A 16,992-nucleotide genomic window follows, 5' to 3' on the forward strand; every position below is an offset into this window, starting at 1 on the left:
TAGGAAATGCCATCACTACTGGAACTGTCCCCATGGATCTGAGTGGGAGATATCCCCTGTCCAGGTATGGCAGAGCTTCTGGCTGTGCTGGCTGGGGCCCAAATGAGCCCCAGTGTCTCCCACCCCTGGGGGTGCAGTCAGGCAGGAAAAGGCTCCTGTTTGCTATAGGAAGGCAGCACTGCAGCTGGCTTGGGTGGCGAAGCATTTGGGGAAGATGCCAATCTTGCCATTGCAGCGTCCTTCCAGCCAGTCCTTGTTCACTGGAAAACAGAAAGGAGCAGGAATGAGCTCTGGCCCATATGAGTGGGGTTAGTGAAAGTTTTCATGGCTGGAATTTAACTCTGGGCAAAACCCAGTGCAAGCCTTTAACTCCTGAGAGTATGAACCTGAGACAGCACTGGAGAGGCCACATTTTCCCCAGTGCCTACCCACAGCAGACTCCAAGAGCCTGGCCCAGCAGCAGGACTGGAGAGCTACCTTCAGAGAGGATATCCAGCACATCTCCCTTGCTGAACTCCAGGTCCCCTGGTCCCTGAGCCAGGTAGGAGTGCTGAGCTAGCATCTGGTAGAGAACAGGTCTGCCCGAGTGGGAGTCTGAATCCTGCAGGAAAAAGCCAGCATGGAGGTTGCAAAGCAAAGCAGAGACTGGAGCCCAGCCCAGCAGAGACATTTTCCCAGACCACACACCTGGCAGCAGAGTGTCAGCCTGCCGTCTGTCAGCTGCTGCCACACCTTCCCCAGGTCTTCCTGTCCTGACACTGTCCCCAGCTCTGTGCCATCCAGGAGCCTGTAGCTGCAAGGGTTCATTAATGCTGAGCAAATCATCTCCTTTAAAGCCAAATTTGGAGGCAAGCCCAGCTCTCTGCCACCCTCAATCTTCACAGTCCCCTTTGCAGGCCAGCTCTGAGCTTGTCCCCTTGCACAATGACATGGGGCTACCCCAAATGCTCAGCAGGTAGAAATGGCACTGTGGGGAGTGACACTGTCACCTCCTCACACACGAACTTGAGGGAAAGGTCCTAAACTCTCTTGATGCCACTGTGTGCCCAAAGGGGTGTCACAACTGGGGAGACCTCACCCCAGGATCTTCTGCCTGAGTCCCAGATTGCTCTGCATTGATCCTTGTTACTGCAAAAGCTGAGCTGAGTGGGACAAAATCCAATCTGCATCAGCTGCATCTATAGAGTTTTTCCTTCTGTTCTCTCTTTTTCTTGACCATGGTACAGTCTCCAAGGAAAGATCCTTTAGGTTTCCAAGGCCCATACAATTACAGAGTCATAGAATTAGCTTGGAAGGTTTAGCTTGGAAGGCCCTTAAAGATAATTTAGTTTCAATCCCCTGCCTCGGGCAGAGAATCCTTCACTACACCAGGTTGCTCCAAGCCCTGTCCAGTCTGGCTGTGAACAGTTCCAGGAATGAGAAATCCACAATCCCTGTGGGCAACCTGTGCCAGAGTCTCACCACTCTTGTATTAAAGAGTTTCTTCCTAATATCCCATTCAACTCTGCCCTCTGTCGGTTTGAAGCCATTTCTCCTTGTCCTGTCGCTCCATGCCTTTATCAGAAGTCCCTCTCCGGCCCTCCCTGAGCCCTATATGTACTGGGAGGGGATTACAAGAGGAACAGCGTATGCTTCCCCACGGGGATCACACTGCTGTCCAACCAAAGGGCACGGTGAGGTTTGCCCTGTAGGCAGACTGTGTGCTCACATCTCTGCTGGGTCTAGGGTTTTGGCCAGATAAACATTCCCAGGAGCCCAGAGGCAGCTGGGTGCCGGTGCCCTGAGCGGAATGGCTGCTGCCCCATCACACCCCGGAGCCCCGTACCTGAGCGTGCCCCGCTGTGCCTGCTGAGCCAGCCTGTCCCGCAGCAGGGCCCGCAGGGCCGGCAGGGCCGGGGCCGGGCCCGCCCGCAGCACCAGCGAGCACTCGCAGCGCAGCCGCAGCACCGCCGGCCTGGCTGTGCCCGCGGGGGCCTCCCCGCAGCCCGGGGGGATCTGTGGGGAGAGTGGACAATCACAGGATCCTGAGCTGGAAGAAACCCACACGGACCAGAGACTGCAGCCCCTGTTCCTGCCCAGACCCCCCAACAACCCCCCCCCCCCGTCCATCCCTGGCAGCGCTGTCCAAACGCTCCTGGAGCTCTGGCAGCCTCGGGGCCGGGACCATTCCCTGGGGAGCCTGGGCAGTGCCCAGCACCCTCTGGCTCAGGGAAGAGCCCAGACTGACTACGAAGTTCATGGACTAAGAAGGACCACGACTGACTCTAACAAACCCAACTCACAATATCTCCTCTCACATAATCCTTCATCTCTGTGCTGCCATATTATGGTTGAACATCATCAAAATGCAGACCTGAATTTCAAAGAGGGAACTCTGCATTCAAAGCCTGAGATCAAATGTTCCTCCCATGACTCAGGAATTCTGGTTTTGGTTCTGATTTTACAGGTACCTTCTGATTTTTACAGATACCTCCTGCACCTGAAATTATATGAGTAGGGCCCCAATTCCTCCAGCCAGATGGAGAGGAGCAGCCACATTCCTCTGTTGTGTTGCCTTCTGGCTGAACTACACCTGAAAAAATAACCCCAAAAGCCCTAAAAAGAGGGGTGGCAGAGCTGAGCTCCAGCTGGGGGACAGAGGTTTTTGTCCCCAATGATTTGGAAGCAGCTCAGGAATTTTGGGCAAGAATCTTTCACTTTTCCCAGCCCTGGTCTCCTGAGGCTGTGCCAGCTTCAGCCAGTAGAAGACCTCACCTTGGAGTCCATGTGGGCACTGGCATCATTGGCAGAAGCATTTTCTTCCCCAGGAGGATCTGCAGAACAGCACAAAGGCAGGGGAACATCCCTGCAATCAGCAGAGGCTGCAGTGGGGCCACCACCTCCTCACGCCCCCTAAAGAGAGGGGTTTGGGCCCAGCTTCACCCACTAATCCCAATTGCCCAGGGATTACCCGGCTTCTGCTTCACATGGAGGCAGCTGGGAGGCACCTGGGCAGGAGGAAGGGGAATCCCAGTGTTGATCTTCTGCAACAGAACAGCATCAGAAAGGAGAAGGCAAAAAACACGGGAGCCTGGAGAAGGCTGGTGTGTGACAGGCTGCAGTCAGCTACAGATTTGTGGGTGTAACCCCAGAAAGAGAGGGGAGCTGCTCATTGAATGGCTGGATGAGGTGAAGAACTCAGGCTCTTCTGGGCAGAGGTTTGGGGACACTTCCCTAGCTCCCTGTTCCCTGCTGGGCTGGTGCTGGAACAGAAAGCGGCTGCTCACGCTGTGCTGAGGGCTCTCCCCACCTGGGCTGGTTCACTGTGACACATCCATAATGCAAACGCCCAAGTGTGTACCAGGGATTCATTTGGAGGGGGGGAAATGACCAAAACACCATAGCAACATCAGAACAACCACGTGCTTGAAAACTCCTTCACAGGAAATGGGGGCTGAGCTGCACCCTTCCACACTGGGTTCACATGGAAAATGGTTGGGATAATGTGTGGCTATGCCTGTGGTAGAGATGGGAGATGAAGTTCTCCTGAGTCAAAAGGATTTTTCCTACTCCTAAATCTTCTGTTGTTCCCATTCAAGAGCACTTGGTCTTCAGTCAATAGTCTCAGTGTTTCACACTCTATGTTTCTCTTACAGAGTTGTCCTATCCTGTGATAATCTTACATATATATGTCCTGAATATGTGTCTTGGTCTCTCCCTCCCCATGGTTGCAAGGTTGCCAGCTCACCCATTTATCCATCCTTGAGGCAGGCTCCAGGAGAGAGCTTGGGATGTGCAGCTTCTGCAGAGAGACACAGAGAAGAGCAGGGTGAGAGAAGAGTACAGCAACCCAGCACTGCCTGTCACCCTGTGGCCACATGAATGTGCATGGGGTCACCCCCAGCCACCCAAGTGCCCAGTGCTCACAAACTGCTGGACAAAATTCAATGATTCTTCTGCAGCTTTTCCTGCTGGGAGCAGAGCTGCAGCTGGAGTGGCTGCAGTGGAACAGGCCAAACACCCACCAAATTCCCTGCTTGCAAGACAGATGCTCAGGCAGAGAGCAGCAAGCATGCCCAGGGATACCACTCCACCAGTGTTTCTGTGTCTTCTGGCAATCACTGCTGCTCATTTCAACTGAGCATTACAATTTTTTGCTTACAATGCTTCTTTGTTTTTTTCCTACATTAAATTTCACCTGGCACTTCACTTTGCAGTCAACCAGCACATCCAAATACTTGAGTAACTGTTTCTGTTAGCTCCAGATGCTTCAGGCTCTCCCCTTATTTCTGTATCATTTAGCAATATGCTAAATGCTTATGTCACAGATGATTTGCTGGGGGAACATCCTTTCTTTTTAAAAATGAAAGTAAGAAAAACCTGTTCATTTATACAAACTTTTAATTCTGTATTTTTACCAGTCCTTAAAGCACTGTCTCTCTTGCTCAAACTCCTTACTGGTTTATAGTGGTCTTATGAAGAATCTTTTTTGAAAGATAGGCAGGTAATACATCCACCAAACCTAATCCAGGTGTACAATGGCTCTTTCAAAAACTGAAGTCGACAGGTTAGAAATAGCTTCTGCGAACAAAAGATTTTCCATGTTGTGTTTACACTACAGCTCCCTGGCCTGTGGGAAGATGTCAGATTTGCTGGGCTCTATGTCCTTAGGACTCCTCTAGAACCCTTCATAAGACCTGCCAGTACAGCTGAAACCCTCCCCAAACTTTCCCAAAGTTCATTGAACAGAGGCACTATAGACCAGGTAAGGACCAGCCCATCTCCTCAGCTCCATCAGAGCTCTCCTGCTCTGAGTAGTGATCCTTGGTGAGGCCTGGTATCCTGTAATTCCCCAACAGGATCCCCTATGGTGGAGAGCCCAACAGCCACCCTTGTGGATCTACAGAGGGGAATGGCAGAGGCCAGTGAGAGCCCGGCGTCAGGAAATCTGGAGGGTGTGGAAAGTCCTGAGGACTGTGCTCAGAGGGGGCTGGGGCCAAGCCGGGCCCTCATCTGCCCACAGGGCTGTGTCCCTGCGCACAGGGCCATGTCCCTGCACCTCACCTGCCCACGGGGCCATGTCCCTGTCCATGCCCTGCCCATGGGGCCATGTCCCTGCACCTCACCTGCCCACGGGGCCATGTCCCTGTCCATGCCCTGCCCATGGGGCCATGTCCCTGCACCTCACCTGCCCACAGGGCCATGTCCCTCCCCTGCCCATGGGGCCATGTCCCTGTCCCTCACCTGCCCACAGGGCCATGTCCCTGTCCCTCACCTGCCCATCGTGGATGGCCGTGGCCCAGCCGTCTGCTGTCCTGCTCAGCACAAACAAGAGGCTCCCGGCTGGCACCTCTGGCCCCGCTGGCTCCTTGGGTTGGTACTGGGACATCACTCGGTGGTAGCCGGACTCGGCATCCCTGTGGGAGAGGAGAGGAGAGGAGAGGGGAGGAGAGGAGAGGAGAGGAGAGGGGAGGGGAGGGGAGAGGAGAGGAGAGGAGAGGAGAGGAGAGGAGAGGAGAGGAGAGGAGAGGAGAGGAGAGGAGAGGAGAGGAGAGGAGAGGAGAGGAGAGGAGAGGAGAGGAGAGGAGAGGAGAGGAGAGGAGAGGAGAGGAGAGGAGAGGAGAGGAGAGGAGAGGAGAGGAGAGGAGAGGAGAGGAGAGGAGAGGAGAGGAGAGGAGAGGAGAGGAGAGGAGAGGAGAGGAGAGGAGAGGAGAGGAGAGGAGAGGAGAGGAGAGGAGAGGAGAGGAGAGGAGAGGAGAGGAGAGGAGAGGAGAGAGGAGAGGAGAGAGGAGAGGAGAGGAGAGAGGAGAGGAGAGAGGGGAGCACTGCACCAGCTTGGGATGCTGCTGGCTCTGAGTCACTGCACTGCACCACCCCAATGGCATGGGCTGGGAGGTGTACATGTTGGGAAACCGTGATTTCCATTGCTGCTCTTTGGTCCAACTGGGAACAAAAGGGGCTTGGGGAATGCTCATTTGCCAAATGCAGCTGCATTTTCATTGTACTGATAAACACTGTCAAGATCAAAACAATTATTCAACACAGCCCTGAAGTACTGCTGGTGCAATATCACCACAACAAATTACTTTCTTGGGGTTTGAACATGATTTTGGCTCAGGACATTTGGGCTTGTAGTGACTATTTGGAATTGTCATAGGAATGAACATGGGAAAGCTGAGCATCCTCTGCTACAGACCTGGGCAAGTCCTACAACCTCTGTCTACTCTGTCTGTTTCCATTCCCCAGGCATGCCAGGATCCATGCCTGTCCCCTAAGACTATTGAATCAAGTCCTGCAAACTGCCCAGAGGCTCTTTGCAGAGATGCCAGGGGCCTGGAGTGTCCTTTGCAGCCACAGAAGCCTTTGTGTGTCTGTCATTCATTCCACCTTTGGTGAGAAGTGGGTGTGGATCCCTCGGAGTCTTCATACTAAGACTCTGGAGAACAAAAGACTTTCTGAACAGTAATGAGAGAAGGGTGAAACCAAGGTGGGACTGAACACTCACCGCAGAGCATCGGCACTGGGTTCATAAAAGCCCTGTTTCTGTGGGAGAAACAACATGGTCTGTTTGTAACAGTGCCTCCTACAGCAGTGCCACCTTACCTCCTGACTGCACTATTTTGTCTTTACTCTTGACCCCATTTGTCATTCCACACCAACCAGAAAAAGTCGGCTCCACATCTTACCAGTGTACCTTCTCTTCCTTCCCCTCCCTCTTTATCTCATCAGGAAGTAATACAATCTCTTCCTCCTCTCCTGGTTCCAAGAACTCCCAGAGCAGGGTGAGGCAGCTGTGCTCACACTGACATATTTACTGGAGCGATGAGCAGAGACAGGCTGAGCACAGCAAAGCACTGCTGTTTTGACATGGTGAAGAGCCAAAAATGCATCTTTAAAGGGCTGGAGATTCCCATCACTGAGTCCCTTACAGTCAGTGCTGAGCCTGGCTCTGAACATCCCCATGGATCCAGGCTGGTATTACACTGGTTTTACCAAGAGTTCAAACCCTGATAGTTTGGATCTGATCCTCTTTCTGGAGCTCCATGACAGCTCCATTCCTTCTTTCACAGCCCTGTCCTGCTCACCTGAGGTCTGAGAGGCTCGAAGCCAATGTACTCATCATTGGGAATGATGGATGAGATCACCTGTAGGAGAACAAATTTGTGAAAACAAATGAGTGACTCTAGGCTGGACAAAGAGACCTCCAAACTTCATCCAAGATTATCTGCTCAGACCTATTTCCTTCTGGCATCCCAAGGTCAGGCAAAATGTGGAGCTGTGTACACAGAGGGAGAGGCAGAGCTGGATTCCTGAGACAGCTTCAACCCTTTGTGTCCCAGTTTTTTAGACTTCCAAGGTTTCTTTAAAAGTATGTGAATTTATTACTTTATTTGTTTTGGACCTCTCTGTTCTGACTGTACTGGTCACAGAAGGGGGTCAGAGAAATTCTCTGCTACCTTGTATTAAGGGATGTGACAAAGCATTTGTCCCCCAGGTATCCACTTGTCCCCTGGGAATGCAGGACTGAGACAACGTGCCCCTGTTTAAAACGTCATTGTCAGCAAAAGGGTAACGACAGGTTCTCAGACTACCTGCTCAGCTCTGTCAGACTTCAAAGTGACAAGGACTGAGAAGGTATTTTAGTGCCAAAGTGCATTTTTTGGTAGAAGAGGTGGCAATTCTAACAAATTTTGGCTTCTGTGTCCTGACTTCCTGGACTGGCTGCAAGCTCTGCCCATCCTGCTCTGGGTCCCCACACAGCACTGCTCTCTGGAGATGGCAGGGGCAGGATTTTTTTCTGCTGCTGTTAATTGTGACGATTATGTGCCTGTTACCTTGGGTTTACCCAGGAAGTCTTTTGAATCCAGCTGCTCAACTTCCTTCTTTCGTGGTCTGAAAAGTTCCCCGAGAGGAACCAGCATGGGCTCTAAAAACAGGTGGTCCTGGGGCAGGGAAAGCAGGTAAAGGAAAAGCCATCAATTCACATTGAATGAAACATCAGAGCACTGAAAAGCAAATACAGCTTAGGTATGCAAGAGCAGCTCCAGGAAGATATTGGGGCAAACATTTCAGCTGTGAATGCGACAAAGGCCACTCAGGCTCCACAAAAGCATTAGCAAACTGAGAGCTCAGCAGCCCCTCCCCAGTGTGGAGGCAAGGGTGTCATGGGGTGGGTGTGAAGGGGAGCAGTACAGGAAGGTTTATCAAACAAATCTTCCAAACAGCTTTTCTGTTTGACTTCAGATTTTGTCTGGTCAGCCACTGAGTAGCATGCTAATAGCAAATACAAATAATACACTGAAAGGCACAAATGTGATGCCAGAAGAGATGATCAGATTTAAAACAAAGTATGAATTGCTTATAAAGTATGAAGGCAGCAAATTAATTAATCCTTCAGGAAGAGTAAATCAGAGATCTGCAAATGTTTCCAGATCACAAAGGAGTTTAACAGGAACCTTTTACTTAGAAGCAGCCCTAGAAACACTTTCACACCCTACTTAATCTCTACAAGTAATTGACATTATCTGAGCTGCCACCAATTGTTCCTGAGGCCAAAAGGACTCAAAAAAAGCCAGTCAGTGCCATGAAAAGGGAGACTCTCCAGACCTGCACTTGTAGGGGTTCTGCACTCGAAACACTGCACAAGGCAATGGGTTTTGCAGGACAAATACCAATGGAACTCTGCTCCTGAACATAAGGAACCAGGAAGCCCTGTCCCCAGCATCAGAGGTCATCCCAAAATTCTCCACTATGGTGTTGCTGGGCAGTGAATCACCTGGGGGTGATAGAGTTCTTTGATCACCTGAAGTACTGGTTTGGCAGAGCATCATGTGCAAATGGCTTAGACTGTTCTAGCAGGTGGACAAGCAGGTGGGTGGATGGCAGGAACATGAAGGTGTCAGGAACACTCAGACAACTTTTAGCACACATCCCTGAGCTGAAGCCCAATGCACACACCCAGGAACTCACAGAGGTGGCCTTACCTGCACCCGCTCAAGGGCCAGCTCTAGGATTGCTCTTCTTCTTTCAGGTCTCCACACAACAGCCTTCTCTAGGGTGACTCTGGCCTCCTGCCACTGCTGCAGATGGCACTGCACTGCTGCAGTGCTGTACAGCACCTGGAGTGGGCACAGGGAAGGGATTCAGAGGGCCAGGTCCAAGGAACACCCAACACATCCTCCTGAACTCAGCCAAGAAACAGAGACAGGCACTAAAACACCAAAAATTCAGCAACAGGAGAGACACTGAGTAGCACAGCCGGTAAAATTTCGCCATCAGAAAGGAAAAATAAAAGCTCAGGTGTGCTAGAGCTGCTGGTCAAGGTGAGGAGAAACATGGGGACAGCATGTGAAGACTCTGGTTCCACAATTTATATCTGATCCTTGCTGCATCCAAAAGACCAGGAAGCTTTTCTTCAGTTTCTTTCTGCATGCAACTAGGTAATGATTTTTGTAATCCTGACTCCCTGTCGCTGCAAAATAACTTAACTGAAACTACTTCATGTTGTAGTGAGCTGTGAATGTGCAAACTGTCAGCTGTAGCTTGTCACCCTTCAGCAGCATGTCAGTCTGGTCCTGGGGAAGTGCAGGCTGTGGGAGTGTTGCAGACAGGATGCTGGGGAGCTGTGGTCTATAGCGAGAGTGGGAAATCTCTCCCTGTCACTGGCCAGCACTCAGTGTGTTGGAAAACTGCTGGGCCACAGGCAGAGCACTGTCAGACAGCTCCTTATCTCCTGTGATAGGGTTATCAGCTGGGAATTGAGGTGTGCACCTGGCTGCACAGGACAGGCTGTACCAGCCTGCTCAGGACAAGGCTGGAGCTCGTAGGATGCTTTTCCTTTACTCCTTAATCATGGCAGTAGAAGACTCTGTTTGGGAGCGTGGGGAATGGCAACCCTGAACACACAGGAACTTCAGGGATGGGCTCTCTCGGGAGACAAGGCAGCAGTTCTCACTCATTCAGAAGTGTCACAACCTTGCAAGAGGTAAAATATTTCTGGGTTTTCAAACCATGCATGTATCTCTCAGGAGAAGATCAGCTGCAGCACATGAGAGGCCGTGCATGAGAAAGCCGATAACACAATTCTGCTGGAGGATGATGTTTGTGTATTCTGAAAAACGAGCTGCAGGTAAGAATGAGATGCAGCTAAATCAGGATGCTGATCCAAAGTCTGGAGGGCCAGCAAGGTGCCAGCACATGTCCTGGTGATGCCTGGAGTGAAGGGTTGTGTGTTCACACCAGGAAGGGCCCCAGCCTCCTCAGGACACTCCTGAGCCCTGCCCCGTTCCCAGGGAACTGCTCATTTCCAAGAGAAGGCAACTCTGTGGCACTGAAGCTGTTAAAGGCAGGGAGGTTTGGGTAATGTCATGGATGCCAAGAATAGCTTTCTCCTGCCAGGTATAAGGTGCATGAAAATTGCCCGAGATGCTTGACTGGAGTTACACAATGACTCTTCACTCTCATGGAAGTAAGGAGTTAAATCCTCTTTCCTGTATCTGCTTTTCAGTCTGTGCGTGTGGACTCAGAAAACAAAATGAACCTTTCCAGTAAGGATGGTTTCTATGAATCCTTTACATATGTCCAAATATTACAAAAATTTACTATCAGTGCAGCCTTTGACTTCCTTGAACAGGATATGGCAGGTTGGCTCCGTGTGACAATAAGAGGTGCAGGATGAGGCATGACAAACACAGCCTGCACACAGGGTGTAAGTTCAGGCACAGAGGGAATATTAGATCAGTTGCTGCAGTTGGAAAGAGGCTTTCATGCACCTGAATTTCCTGGAGTCTGCATTATGCATCAGCTCTGTTCTCATCTATCAATGTTTCAACCTCTTTCTGCTCTGAGAGCTGAGGAATTCACTGAACTTACAAGTGTATTTACATGCAAGTGTAAATATTACATGGAATTCCAGACTGGTTTGGTTGGGAAGGACCTTAAAGCTCCCAGGTCCACCCCTGCCACAGACAGGGATATCTTCTATAGATCAGGCTGCTCCAAGCCCTGCCCAACCTGGCCTTGGACACTTCCAGGAATGAGGCAGCCACCACTTTGTCTACATATAGAGAAAATAAAAACCCCTCAATAAAGAAATTCATGTGCACCTGCTCTGAACAATTTTGCTTTTCAAACTGGATAATTTGCTAAATTTTCCAGAGATTATGTCGGTTAGCAACTGCTATGATTAAGTTACTTTAAACAAAGTACAAGCAGAATATTTTTACAGTTCAAATGTACTTTCTTGAAAAAGTCTTGGGTTACTAATGCCTGCTACTGACACTCCCAACAGTGGGGAAGGATTGCTGAGCCAGGCTCTTACCTCCCAGGCATAGAGGATGTGCCTCAGCCCCAGCTGCTTGTAATCAATGAAGGGATTTTGTCTTAGGTGACTGAAGGCCATGTGATAGTCAGAGAGAGCTTCTTCATACCTGCAACACAGATGTGACACAAGACACTGAGCCTAAAAAATCTGGAGACTATTTAAGAAGTCACACTTTAAAAAAGCTTAAAAATCACACTAGCAAATAACATGTATTCTGCTGCACCACAGATGTGTCATCTTTGTAAAGAACGAGGATTACCCACTGCTGGGAGCTCCCTGCCTGTCTCGGGAAGATCAAGGGCTGGGAACTCGGCTGATGGGGACCAGGGAGGGCACACACATGGCCAGACCATCAGAATTTAGAAACTCAACATCTGGAAATTTAGAGAACCTCTGAGAATAAGGAGGGAAATAGTCTGAATTTACACCAGCTATGCAACTGAAATCGAAGTGGGTGCCCACTGAGGCTGCACATGGTGAAAGGAAGGCCCCAGGAAGGGCTGTGCAGTGGGCACCCAACCAAGAGAGGGTGCCCAGGTGGGTGTGGGGGGTGGGAGCGGCTTCAGATGAAGGATGGAACTCCGGGGTGCTGGAGGCCATCATCTCTTTGGGCAGGAGGCAACTGCCAGCTGTGCAGCCCCTGCAGTGAGTGTGTTTGGAGAACATTTGTTTCTGCTGGTGGTGGAGCAGTTCCAGAGAGCCCTGTCTGGGGCTCCACCAGCCCCAGGCACAGCCCCTCCACTGGAGAAGCCAGAATTGCTCACTTTAACTCTCTCCCAGAAAAAAAGACAAGCATTTTGTGGAGATTAAAGTCTGGAAAATATGGGAAAAACAACAGGAAAGAAAATAACTGAGCTCAAAGGTTAGACAAGATCTGTAAAATACTTCACCCAGGTCCCTGAAGAGGATGTCACTGTGATTTAACTGTGGAAACAGTGAGTAATCAATCCCATCATACTTGTGGAACAATTTCAATATTTTATCAGTGAGAATGAGACCAGGCCCCCAAAATCTGCTGGCAGGAGAGTATGCAGGCAGCATTAGGAAGGCTCATGTGTGTCATGTGAAGACACACCAAGCAGCACAATTATATTTTTTTAATTCCCAAAGAAAATCTGAATGGCAACATAACATTATGGCAGCCTTGCAACCAGAAGTCTCTGTGTTTAGGGGACAACAATGTGGTGTGTCAGCCATCCCTGGGGGTCCAAAGTTGTACAGCTCTTATCAGAGATAAGACCTGCTGACCTGTGACATGGTTTCCAAGGCTAAAGCAGACCTTGTGAACCCTGGAAGGTTACTGGAAGAAGTGAATTTTGGAATCAAAGAATCATTTAGGTTTAGGAATAAAGCAGGACTGAAAGGAGAATCAAGACTGCAGAATCAAAGACTGCACTGGCTGTGCACCTCACTCACATTTCCAGCTGCAGGTGGACAAACCCTCTCTGGAAGTAGCCCACTGCCAGGGAATTGTCCTTCTCAATGGTTTTATTGAATGCCTGAGGAGAAAAACACAGGCACATGCCAAGGATCAGCTACAATCCGTCCTGTCAGTGCCTGGGCACACACACCCAACCAGACACATCCCAGCTGCCCTTAGAGAGGCAGTCCCTGGGCTCCTGCCCAGCACTGAGGGGCCAGACACAGCTCCTGGTCATCTTAGGTCTTGGCTCTGTGTGAGCTGAGCTTCAGGCTTTTACCCCTCCTTGCTACAATGGACTGGACATAAATGAGCTGCATTGGCCATGTGGCTTCTTAAAATGGGAAAGCTGCAGCTTGAAGCAGAGTTGGCCAGGATAATGGGAGCAATGGGACTGTCCAGGCTGGCAAAAGCTGAGGTGATGAAAGGGAGGAAGCTGCAGGGCTTCCCACAATGGGCTCCAAGTCAGTACCTCTGCTTCAGTGCCCCAGCTAAATACAGGCAGTGCTAGAAGAGCTGTCAGGTGCTCATGCTGCAGCGTGCTGGGAGAGCCAAGAGTCCTCCTGAGGCAACAGCAGAGGTGCGCTCCTTCCCTTCCCACTGCAGACACCTCGTGGGGATAACAACTGCTGAAAGCCCAGCCCTCCTTGACCCTGCCTGCAGAGGGACAGCACTGCAGGTGAAGATTAGAATCTGTAACTCCACACACACCGTGCTGGAACGTCTGCCTCAGTGGGCCATAAATGAAATAACAACAACCAACCATTGATCCACACGGAAGTAGAGCTGAGCTTCTTCCCAGTCACTGCCCCTTGGCTGGGGCTCAGAAGTCTCTCCTGAGCTCTCTCCCTCATCCCCATGGCACCACTGCCATGTGCTCACTGCATCCCAAACAGCCACTGCCCTGCTCAGGGCTCCAGGGTACTGCCCCAGTCCCTCCAGCACAGCCTCAGCTCTCCCTAATGCTGTTTGAGGAAAGGTTTATCTGCATCTCCTCACTGGAAATGAATGGATGGATGGGTGGATGGGTGAGTGGATGGGTGGGTGGATGGGTGAGTGGATGGGTGGATGGATGAGTGGATGGGTGGGTGGATGGATGGATGGGTGGGTGGATGGATGGATGGGTGGGTGGGTGGATGGATGGGTGGGTGGGTGGATGGATGGGTGGGTGGGTGGATGGGTGGGTGGGTGGGTGGATGGGTGGGTGGGTGGGTGGGTGGGTGGGTGGGTGGATGGGTGGGTGGGTGGGTGGATGGGTGGGTGGGTGGGTGGGTGGATGGGTGGGTGGGTGGGTGGGTGGGTGGATGGGTGGGTGGGTGGGTGGGTGGATGGGTGGGTGGGTGGGTGGATGGATGGGTGGGTGGATGCGCAGACATGTTGTCACAAAGAGGTTTTTCTTCAGGGCACCTCCTCTCCCTTCCCAAGGGTAGTGGTTTCCCAGCATGGAAGCTTTGTTCTGGCAGTCTCCACTCATCTACTTCATCACTACACCCATCTCATGTCTAAACCCATGCCTACAGAACAGCTATCGGACAGTCCTTTTCCTGCTTTGATTTAAAGCTACAATACATTTTAAATTTATTGTGCATGTCCAGTGGGTTGAGGTCTTCACTTGGAATCAGGCAGGCTGAGGTTTAGAGGTGTGGTTTTCACATGATAATGAACTACATTTACCTAAAGGACACAATTTTAGATTATTTAGCTTATGCAAAACTTACTTAGGTACACTGCCAGATACAGTTTCTAGTATCTAATTAAAGTACTCTCTATCTCTATTATCTTGTTTCAAAATGATTCTGCCACTGATCCGGATTTTCATAGTATTTAGAGAATCACGGGATCATAGAATCATTAAGGTTAGAAAAGGCCTCAAAGATCGAGTCCAACTGTTAACCGGACATCACCGAGTTCACCACTGAACCCTGTCCTCAATGGCCACATCCGCCTTTTTAACTTCAACCTCCTTCACTTTTCTATGATTCACTCTGCTAAACTTTTTCCTCAAACCATTCACCCTCTAACATCACTGCTCCCATTCCCGCTGGATTTCAAACCTAGTTTCAGCATCATTCCCTCCGTGAGGGACCCTGGGGACCCGGCCCGCCCATCCCCGGGATCCCCCCTGTTCCCCCGGGGCTCCCGGCCCGCTCACCCTCAGGGCCGCCTCGGGCCGCCCAGCCAGCAGCTGCACGCAGCCCATGTTGAAGCAGATCCTGGCCGGAGGCTCCGCGATGCCGCCGAAGGCGTCCAGGGCAGCGTCCCAGTGCCCGCGGTCTGCCGCCCGCACGGCTTCGTGCCAGCGCCGCACCAGCTCCCGGTACGCCATGGCCGGCCCGGGGCACGGACAACGGGGCCGCGCCTCACCTGCCGCGGTGCGGGCAAGCGCGGCCACCTCCGCCCGCTGCGCTCCTCCCCTGGGCGGAGGGAGGAGACACAGCCCATCATAGGAGACGGACCGCGGCAGGCCAGACAGGTGAGGGTAGCGGCCACACCTGAGCCAGTCCTGGAGGTATGCCGCCCGCAGAGGACACCTGACTAGCTGCCAGAAGCAAGCCCACGGTCAGAGCTGCCGAAGCTAAAATACCGCTTTGGGAGCTTCTTTGAATGAAATATTTAATGTAAACTTAATATAGTAGATATTCTCACGGCCAGGTATGTGCGAGTTAACTACAGTAAGTATGGTAGGCATTGGCGGCGCCGTGCTCTGGTAAATACGGTAGACACCACCAAACATTCCCCCCGCCGCCGCCGTCTCGCGCTGCCGGGGACGACATCGCCCCCTGGCGGCGCTGCGCATCGGTGTCCGGGAACAGGAGACCGGTGGGCGTGCGGAGCCGTGTGCGAGACGTTCCGGGCTCGTCGGGGTTTGCGGCGCGGAGCGCCGGGGAAGGCTTTACGCGGCGGACTGCTGGTGCGGGCGGTTCGGGCGGTGCCAGGTGAGTCCCGGGCGGGCCCGGGAGGAGCGGGGCTGGTCTCGGCCTGTGGAGCCTCGGACACCGAGAGGAGCGGCGAGGAGGGGCCGCTTCGAGTGTCGCATCGCGCCACGAAGCAGCTCCGGGGGTGGCGGGGCCGTGCCGGTCTGGCGGAGCGGGCTGGGCCTGGCCGGGCCCGGCTGAAGGGTTGGGCCAAGCCGAAGGGCTGGACGAGGAGCCCGTGCGGGTAGCGGGGCGGAGAGAGCAGGCTCAGAATTAGCGGTGGTTGCACCTTCATCTCCGCGGGGCGGACTTAGAGCGGTCACACGGGCTCGAGCGAGTTAGTTACAAGTTGACAAACCAAAGAAATGGGGAGTAGTCCTGTGCCAGGCAGCGGTGGAAGTGGTGGCTTTCAGTTTGAAGCAAACTGGTTGGGCTCCTTGCCACTGATTTGAAATGTTACGGAGAGCGAGAAAGAAGAGTCAGTGCAATTGGAAGTACTGCGAGTATTGTCTACACATGGAAAGATAAAATGTGGTTAGGAAAAGAAAGACAGTTTGTTAGCGTAATCAGCAGCAGGAGTGGAATAAAATGACCCAGTAAATTTTTGTGTATGATTAGATCCTGCAGATGCAGTGTGTAGAGATTAAAGGCTAAACCACTTGTGGTGGGAAAGGCGATCCCCCCACTGGTGTTCCTTCTTGGGAAGTGGTTTCAACATCTGTCTCAGTCAGCTGATGAATGCTTAGAACCACGTATTTGGATCTTCTGAGGAGTTGAACTCTAGTGTAGCCTGACAAGTTAATTAAACGAGGTGGTGTTGCCATGCAAAGTTTAAGGATGGCCTTAGGACAAACTGTGCCTCAGCTGTTAAATGGAAGCTGTGGATGAGTGGAAGCCAGCTGCTTCCCACAGCTTGGTTCAGTCCCTGGCTGAGCCCAAAGCAGCAGTGTAACCTTTGCTGTTCGGTGTCCCTGCTGACACAGAGGGGACATGGTAGGGACAAGGTGCTGCTGCTGTGGCCTAGCCTGGCCTGAGTTGTTCCACGTAGCAGAAGGATCTTGATATCATGACAGCTTCCCACCACAGCCACTGGTGCGGATGGAGGGGGACTGGCAGGACACAGGTGCATCAGTGCCACAATCTGAACTGCACTGGTGGGGGAGGCATTGATTGCTTGTGTGGTTTTCAGTTTTTCTAAAGAAAATCAAGCTGTAGTGATCATGTGTGTGCAATTGGTTAGAATGGGCTACCAGGGCATCTCTGATTCCAGGAGCTCTCCAGTGAGATAGAAAAATACTGGGAAGTTCAGGGCAGGCCACAAAAATGCTCCAGTTCTGGAAAACAAGCCCTGAATA

General features: G+C 51.8%; 1 protein-coding gene across 1 annotated transcript; it reads right to left on the reverse strand.

Annotated features, from left to right (window-relative positions):
* Nucleotides 1-162: 162 nt before the first annotated feature.
* Nucleotides 163-15,048, reverse strand: NOXA1 (NADPH oxidase activator 1). The gene is made up of 15 exons (XM_062505788.1): nt 14,875-15,048; nt 12,719-12,801; nt 11,300-11,408; nt 8,964-9,098; nt 7,815-7,922; nt 7,065-7,124; nt 6,485-6,522; nt 5,255-5,396; nt 3,728-3,781; nt 2,951-3,023; nt 2,755-2,813; nt 1,826-1,995; nt 688-793; nt 478-601; nt 163-260 (listed from the first exon to the last, which is right to left on the reverse strand). Exons 1-15 carry the CDS (start codon nt 15,046-15,048, stop codon nt 163-165), a joined length of 1,533 nt encoding a protein of 510 aa, XP_062361772.1.
* Nucleotides 15,049-16,992: the final 1,944 nt, after the last annotated feature.

The sequence above is a fragment of the Cinclus cinclus genome, chromosome 19 (genome assembly GCF_963662255.1).
Source record: "Cinclus cinclus chromosome 19, bCinCin1.1, whole genome shotgun sequence".
Classification (NCBI taxonomy): domain Eukaryota; kingdom Metazoa; phylum Chordata; class Aves; order Passeriformes; family Cinclidae; genus Cinclus; species Cinclus cinclus.